The sequence below is a fragment of the Electrophorus electricus genome, chromosome 21 (assembly GCF_041902795.1).
Source record: "Electrophorus electricus isolate QZ-2024a chromosome 21, ASM4190279v1, whole genome shotgun sequence".
NCBI classification, from domain to species: domain Eukaryota; kingdom Metazoa; phylum Chordata; class Actinopteri; order Gymnotiformes; family Gymnotidae; genus Electrophorus; species Electrophorus electricus.
The window spans coordinates 5152001-5160000 of record NC_137517.1 but is presented as its reverse complement, the minus strand read 5'-3'; the positions used below and the strand labels follow the sequence as shown (position 1 = coordinate 5160000).

Genomic DNA, 8000 nt, shown 5'->3' with positions numbered 1-8000 from the left:
TTTGATGTTAAGAGTGAGGTTTGTTCATGTTTCCCACTGTTTACAGAGAGGTTCCTGGATGCCACAGGTAAGAAGATAACCCCGCCCAGTTTCCTTCCTTTTGGGGCGGGACCCAGAGTGTGCGTCGGTGAATCACTGGCCCGGATAGAGCTATTCCTGTTTGTCAGCTCACTTCTGCAGCAGTTCCATTTTAGTGTTCCACCTGGAGCTTCCCTGCCTGACCTGCAGGGGCGCTACGGAGTGGTACTGCAGCCGCTACGCTACAGTGTGACAGTCAGCCCGCGACACTGATCCCGGTCGTCCTGCTCTCTTCTGTTTGCATTGCATGGGTTCTTCATCTGTCACCATTAAAACTCCACGTGCACTCACTTAGGCCTAATTATAATGTCACGGATTACCCCTCTACCTTTCATTGTATTGTAGCTTACATTTAAATGTATTTGTGTATTTAAATGTATTTAAATAGAGCTGTGTCATGGATTACCCCTCTACCTTTCATTGTATTGTAGCTTACATTTAAATGTATTTGTGTATTTAAATGTATTTAAATAGAGCTGTGTCATGGATTACCCCTCTACCTTTCATTGTATTGTAGCCTACATTTAAATGTATTTGTGTATTTAAATGTATTTAAATAGAGTTGTGTCATGGATTACCCCTCTACCTTTCATTGTATTGTAACCTACATTTAAATGTATTTGTGTATTTAAATGTATTTATATAGACTCGCGTGATGGATTACCCTTCTACCTTTCATGGCATTGCAAGCTGTCAGGGGCCAGTGATGCTGAAGGGGATGTGTACCTAACTCTGCAGTGTCAGTGTATCAGCCTGGCTCTGGGAGAAAAAAAACAAGATGCATGTATTCATTAGTGTGCACGTGATTAAGCAAACGTACTGCATGCATGTGTGCACACACCCAAACAACCACACATCATGCATTTGGCAAGCATAACTCAAGAAACGGGCCACGCATGGTTTCGGTTGACTCTTTTAAGTGTTGAAGTCATTTAGATTAACACCTTCACACCGGTCACAGTCTCACATCAACATCAAACATACTCTATTGCTCAGACTAGAGAAGGTTGTCATAGTAACGCCACGGCAGCACCATGGTAACGCCATAGTAATGTAATTGTAATTCATTATTGATGCCAAAGTAAGACTAGTGTCGATACACACAATCCCCGTATCTGATTACATGTTTCACCAGTTTCTAGCACTGTGATGTACTCCAAATGGCATGCTTAGAAAATATATAGAATTTCACAGAGAGTATATATACTTATATAATCTGTACCTACATTTAAATTTATTTGTATATATATATTTCCCATATTCATGTTTAGCAGACAGCAGTTCAAAGAGTCTGCTTTCATGTTGCCAATGAGCAATGCTGTTTCAGTGTTTCCACATAAAGACAGAACAAAATGTTGTTACAGTAAAAATCAAGAACAAAACAAAAACAATGTCCTGAGGTTTTATTTTCTTCTTTTTTTTTCGTTTTGTGTTCGAGGTGCAGCATCTGGTTGGCCAAGCTGGTGTTTGGAAACACTGAAAAAAAATTAAAGAGAATGCATTTTGGAGTTCCAGAGTGTTCTAGAGTTTTCTAGAGTGTTCCAGGGAGTTCTGTGGCATTCTAGAATGCGAGCGCGAGCTTGTATGAACCCGTGAAGAACATTCAACTGTAGGTTCCAGTTAACACTGAGCACAAAATGGCTGCCTGACCTTGTACGAAACTACATTACCCAGAGGCACACGTGACAGTTATGACTAGACTGTGTTTGTGTTATTGCATCTTTACCGATGGCATCATTTAAACTATGAGGAGCTCGAGTGGCTTCATAATCAAAGTGTTTCACACTCCACTTGACAGAACAGAGACCATATCTCTGATTCTGGGTCAGAAGCTACGATACAAGCAGAGAAAAGAGAGAGGAGATGAAAGATGGATAGATAAACACATAGAGGGGGAGAGAGAGAGCATGAAAGAGACAGAGAGGGAGGGAGAGGGACCTAAATGCTGCTACAGAATACAGAAGTGTTTGCAGAGGAAATCAGATGAGCTGGCATTGTGCCACCGTCTTAGATCAGAATTAGACCAGAAAGTGTGTGTGGGTGAGCGTGTTCCAGAAGAGTCTGTGGCTCAGACATTCGGTCTGTCTGTCAGCAGAAAAATCAGCTGTGTGTTAGATGTGTTGGAGAATAGCTTTGTCCTAGTCTCAATGCAGCGCAGGTGTCTGGACAGAGCAGAACAATCGGGACAGACAGAGAGAGCGAGACCCTCCTATGCTATAGGGTTACAGTTTCACAATCACCATTCTGTGGTATTAGTCCTCACGTAGCCGCACGTTTTGGCCGGCTGGACCCTGACTGCTGCCTTTACTACTTCTGTATCTCAGCGAGCCTGGGGAATCCTCTCTCGCTGGCTCAAAAAACCCCCACAGACACAGCCAGAGGCTTTCTGAGCACTGCTTACTCCAAAGCTACACTCAGCCCTTGAACGCTGTTCATCAAACAGTTTCCATGGCTATAACAACCGATTCGGCCTGTGGCGGCACAGACGGGGCGGAGCCACACATCTCTGGCCACTCCCCCATGCCCTCCCCTGCAGGAGGCGAGAGCTGTGCTCGGACAGAGCAATCGGCGCTGTCATGAAGACTATCGCTCGGGATGATAGTCGACCCCGCGTCGAAGCGATCCCTCTCTTCGTCGTCCTCATCTTCGTCCTCCTCGCGATCAATGCGACAACGGCACACCTCGATGCCGGAATCTCCGGTCAGGCGGCGCTGCTGGAAGTGCGTCTGGTCCACGTCCAGATCGCACACGGCCGAGTCCCGCCGGTCCGGCTCCAGGAAGTCGGCACCAGGAGAAAAGAGCACCGGTCTGGGCGGAGACTGCGGGGGTGCGGCAGGGGGGCATTCCTGGGCTGGCTCCTCCCACCTCATGGAGCTTCCAGGCTCTGAGAGCGCACCAAGGGGTTCGGTGACAGGGAACGACAGAGGAGAGGATGGAGGGGAGGATGGAGGGGAGGATGGAGGAGAGGATGGAGGGACAGTGAGTGGAGGAGCAGGACAGACGTTTTGTGTCGTACTGCTGGGTGGCTGAAAGTCTGTGGTCTCATTTGTCACATCATCTCTGGTAAGCACAGGGCTTGACGTTTGACCCACGCTGATTATATCATTAGAATTGTTAGACTGAGCTGCATTACGGCTTTGAGTGACAGGGCAGCTCTGACCAGCATTACTGATGCCCTTGGTGTTACTAGTTTGAGCTGCGCTACCATTCACATTGGACTTAGGGGTCTCGTCGGTACTACTGATCGTGTTGTTGTTAATGGCGTGACTGGCGACTGTTTTAACGGTCCTGTTGCCATTGCAGTCAAGGGTGGCAGAGTCCGATAGCTCCACCTCCATTGCTTCTGCCCTGTGAAGTGGAGGTTTAGGGCCAGGTTCACGGGCCAGGGGTGGAGCTCCCCGCGTGTCCGTGGCTGTAGCTGACTGGGCATATCCGGAAATAGAGTTGATGTGTCTTGCTTCGCTGTGGGAGGGCGTGGAGGCGTGGCTCGTGTCAGTCTCGTCTGTGAGCTGGGCGGAGGAGGGGGAGGAGCTACAGGGAGATGACGGGCAGCAGGAGTCACAGGAGCAGCTGGTGTAGTTGTCGGAACTCTGGGAGGACAGCACGTGGCTAGGGCCGGGGTGGACGGAGCCTCGCGGGTAAGCCACCGAGCTGTATGGAGGGGGCGGGGTACTAGGCTGGGCTGCTACTTCCTCATAAGACGGCAGTTTGAGTGAAGCAAGAAAACCTGCCAACGGAGGAAGACAGCGTTATAGCCGTCCTGAGAGGCAGACGGAGAGAGAAAAGAGAGAGAGAGAATGAAGGCAGACAGAGAGGTGCGCGTACTGAGGTCCAGCATGGAGGACGGGTAGCTGCACGCTCCGTGGTAGGCCATAAGGTTGATCTCCCTCTGCCTCTGTTGGTGCCGCACCCTCTGCTTGGCCTGCCGGTGCCGGTAGGCACAGCAGCAGCTGAAGAGGATCAGCACGCTCCAGAGAAGCCAGAACCCTGCCACACGCACAGAACACTTGGTTACGCACGCGCACACACTCCAACCTCCGGTACAAAGTCCAGATGCCAGACAGGACTGGAGCGCAGTGTAAACGCAGTGTAAACTGTCTGACACAATGCCCCTGCTTAGTGATGTCTATGCAGGGATGACGGCCTCCATGAAGCAACACCAGAACCTTACAGGAGCCATCGGCTGGCCTCTAACCCATGGCCTAGCCAATCTACGGCCTCCACAACCCCCACCCCCCCACCCCCCACCCCCCCCCCCCCCCCGGGCGGCGCCGTCGCCCCGGCAGGACCGCCCCGAGCCCGCGCACTCACACCACAGCTCGTAGTAGTAGGTGCAGCAGCCTGTCTCGCCACAGCAGTGGCCCGTCTGGCACAGGTAGCCGCTGGCACTGTTGGCGCCGGGGCAGTATCGCGGGCTGCCCAGCAGGGGCAGGGTGCCGGTGCTGTGGTACTCCATACCCCGCAGCAGGGCGTGGCGCCAGCGGATCACTCGCTCCTCCTCCTCCACGGCTGCTGCCTTCGTCCCCGACTGCCGAATCCCCTTCCCCCGCCCGGCACTGCCGCCTCAGAAACAGGAAGTCTGAGGGGGACGGAAGGAGGGAAGGGAGTGGACTGGTTTCAGGCAGAAACCACGAAGACAAGAGGACTCGTCGGTCGCGGCTCACTCTCTCATAAGCACTGGAACAGACGCAGTTTCCTAATACATATCGTCAGCTGCATAATGTGTAATGGAAACTGTGAAACTGCAAATGACTGAAATGATTATTCATCTAGACTTTTGATCAACGGGTAACTTGTTGAGTGAATGTGCAGCAACTTGCATTTGGGGCTATCTGGACTGATGGAATCCTGCATGTGCTTGAAATCCGTACTGATGAATCGGCGACTGGACAACCAATGGATGCAACAGGCACCCAAATGTATTATTATTCATTCTAAACATAAAAGAATTTCTTTACAAATGCAATACACATAAACGGAATGCATTCGGTACATGGGAGGTCAGTTACCTGGCCAAAGATGTGTTGTTCTTTACAAGTTGTTCCACAGCCAGCTATACATGCAACACAACAAGGAAAGGCGTTGGTGATGCAGCCAAGAAAAACGATTTATACTTCACATTCTGTCTGGTTCTCTCCACCCACGCCCCTTTTTGTATCATATGTTGATAACTGTGAGAACAGTATGTTTGTATTTTAGTATGCATGTACAACTGTATGCGTGTGTGCATGTGTTATATGAACAGAGCCTGAGCAGCTTTGTAAAACAGTTATGGTCTCCACCGATTCCGGGAAATCTTTATTAATACTGCTTTTAATATCAGTGAAAGATAATAATTCTACCATCATATTGGGGCACATTGCGCAATAGCGTAAATCAGAACCCATACTAGTTATGCTTTTAATATCTTGAAATGAAACGTTTAAATCTCCATGACTAAATAGCAACTTTTTTTCCCCTACGGACGACCAACGATTTATTAAATAGTTTCCATAGAAGCATGCATGCAGTCATGATTCGACGGCAAAATATCGGATGCAAAATATCGGATGTTTCTAGCTCAAAGCGTGCAGTAAAATCGGAGACGAGCTACAGAACGACACACACCACCGTTGATGCTTTACATGGCCGCACACCTATGAATCTCGCCTAGCATGTCGCACTCGACCCTGCTGGCTATAAAACAAGAAACCGCTCCACCAACCGTTCCACTGCGGACGAGCGACGGTCGGTGCACCCCATTCTGTAGAAAGACTAACGATGCTCAAGCGCGCAGCGTACGGCGAACTGAAGTCTAATTTCCCCCTTGTCCATCTTCTCGTCCTTGCACCTACCGACGGTCTCCGCACGCCATTTCTGCCCCCGCCGCCGTACGCGTCTGCGTTAGGGAGTGCGCACGGCTCTGCGCTGTCCCGGCGGTAGCAACAAACGTAAGCAAGCCGCAGGGCTTTTTGTGGATAAGGTTGGGTGCACGATGCATTAAGCGTGCAAAAACAAAGGCCTAATCGCAATAAATGCAGAGAGACCGTAGGAAGAGAAATTTATGGACGTGAAGCGGATCGTAGGTTGATTGGCTCTGGCGCCCGTCGCGTTGAACCAATCACAGAAGGGGAAGCGATAGCCTGCATCTGTCATAGCAACAACACAAAGAGGATGCAGAAAAGAACAGGAAGACCATCCATGGGCATCTATGCATATCCCTGCTTTTAATGTTACAATATGGGCTTCACTCCAACGAATACTACTCAACAGTTATCGTTTGTTTAAATTGTCCAAAAGGATATATACAGTTCAGATGCAGATCAAAAGAAAAATTAATAGTATTACTGCATACAATACGCTCTTTCTGGTGTTGTGATATGAGGAACGAGGCTTCAGGAGTCAATTTATTTTTAATGATGCACTTAAAAGTAAAGGAGATTCTCGATTTAAGAAAACACGGTTTTGGACGGGATACGAACCGAATAGTCAACGGTCAAACGTTACTGCGCTACTGCGACGCATCGGACAGAGGAAGCCTGTGGGAATAAACAGGGGAAGATGATGGGAAACATATGTGCTCCGTGATTAGTAAATGGGTAAATGGGACCTGGGGGGTGATTGGGTTATTGGCTGGGTGCCGACCGGAGCGTAAGATGTGTCTTTAATTCTTTTAAACAGAATTTTCTCCATATTCTCATTTTGAAACCTTTTCCAGTTTTAGGGTTTTAGGTTTAGATTGTACTGCACTGCGCAGTTGGGATGTTCAAAAAGTATAAATAAATACTTAAAATAATAAATACTATATTAAAACTGTTCTGTGGAACTGTTCTTTAAACGAATGTAACAAATATATCGAAGTGTTATGCAATGATGTTTTTATATTGCATTACATCTGGGCACTAGACCAAAAATTACTTCATCTAGACACTAGACCGAAAAACCAACAAACATTTAACAGCCAACTAAAGTGGGTAAAAGCTATTATTATTATTATTATTATTATTATCATCATTATTATTATTATTATTATTATTGTTGTTGTTGTTATTGTTATTGTTGTTGTTATCATTAATAATAATAATAATAATAATAATAATACTTATTTGTGCTAGCTAAGGATACTTTTCTGAGTAAACCACAAAAGCACGTTTGTAAGTCTCTCTGAATAAAACCGTCTACTAAATGGCATAACTGTAAAAGTAAAGTGGAGTTTTCTTTGCCAAGTAATCAACTAACCTGATGACACTGTGCAAAATTTATGGAGTGGTTTGACGATTAGCCACGTTTTCGAAAAATCTTAATGTGTGTAACACTCTCTGACTATAGAGTCATTCAAATGTCAGCGAACATTAAAATTGGTCAGTAGAGGGCGCTGTCTATTTAATAGTACCGTAGACCTTTGTGTGTTCTTATCAAGTGCTGATGAAAATAGTCATTAAAAAAAACTGATCAGCGTTTGATTTGCTACAAATGAAAAAAAATTAATAAACAAAATGACAATACAACAAAACGTAAAGTAATCGAGCACTAGATTTCTAAACTTCTCACTTAGAATATGCTAATGTAGATATATGAACCCACTGTTTACTAGAGGCCTATAGCTTACGGGATTTGATCATTTTAGTGGACAGTAAATCTCTTTTAACTGGTGCAACTCATTTCAAAGAAAGCCCTGTTTTTTTCCCTTCAAGTCCAACTGCACTTGGATATTTTGGAGTTTCTCGTTAATCGTAGGGAGGCTAGAGAATCTGCATGCCAGCACAATATTCAGAAGGAATCAGAACACTCAGTGGCGCCTGCACCATTCATTTGAAAGAAGAATTGCCTCACTTTACACAAACTGCCCTTTATTTACCCCAACTTTGAATCCATAAAATAAAACCTTGGAAGGCAGATTATAGTTCTGCTAAATTTCCTCGGAGTCTGGATTCTTGAGGAGC

The 8000-nt window shown here is 46.6% G+C and overlaps 2 protein-coding genes across 13 annotated transcripts in view; one reads left to right on the top strand and one right to left on the bottom strand.

The window, feature by feature from the left end:
* cyp17a2 (cytochrome P450, family 17, subfamily A, polypeptide 2) overlaps positions 1 to 837 on the top strand; it is a 7916-nt gene extending 7079 nt beyond the window's left edge. Inside the window, exon 9 of the mRNA XM_026998713.3 lies at positions 47 to 837. Within this exon, the coding sequence (XP_026854514.2) occupies positions 47 to 291 (245 nt within the window). The 3' untranslated portion in view covers positions 292 to 837. The remainder of the gene's footprint in view (positions 1 to 46) is intronic.
* Positions 838 to 978: 141 nt separating this feature from the next.
* Positions 979 to 6161, bottom strand: LOC113570352 (uncharacterized). 12 transcript variants are annotated; one of them, XM_081704213.1, is made up of 6 exons: positions 5783 to 6161; positions 5088 to 5131; positions 4899 to 4963; positions 4390 to 4657; positions 3904 to 4065; positions 979 to 3805 (listed from the first exon to the last, which is right to left on the bottom strand). In XM_081704213.1, the coding sequence occupies exons 4-6, from the start codon at positions 4532 to 4534 to the stop codon at positions 2514 to 2516; spliced, it is 1599 nt and encodes a 532-aa protein (XP_081560339.1). In that variant the 5' UTR covers positions 4535 to 4657; positions 4899 to 4963; positions 5088 to 5131; positions 5783 to 6161; the 3' UTR covers positions 979 to 2513. The 12 variants fall into 12 exon arrangements, with proteins under 12 accessions (XP_081560339.1, XP_081560343.1, XP_081560340.1 ...); XM_081704217.1 differs by having other exon boundaries at positions 5913 to 6161; XM_081704214.1 differs by having other exon boundaries at positions 4390 to 5012; positions 5686 to 6161.
* Between the last annotated feature and the right edge of the window lie 1839 nt (positions 6162 to 8000).

What these genes read in the sequence shown, in the direction of transcription:
- LOC113570352 (XM_081704214.1), bottom strand. Translation starts at nt 4,534, where the DNA reads ATGGAGTACCACAGCACCGGCACCCTGCCCCTGCTGGGCAGCCCGCGA. An exon ending in CTACTACTACGAGCTGTGGT is followed by an intron (nt 4,066 to 4,389) that starts GTGAGTGCGCGG and finishes TGCGTGTGGCAG; the next exon opens with GGTTCTGGCTTCTCTGGAGC. An exon ending in GTCCTCCATGCTGGACCTCA is followed by an intron (nt 3,806 to 3,903) that starts GTACGCGCACCT and finishes CTCCGTTGGCAG; the next exon opens with GTTTTCTTGCTTCACTCAAA.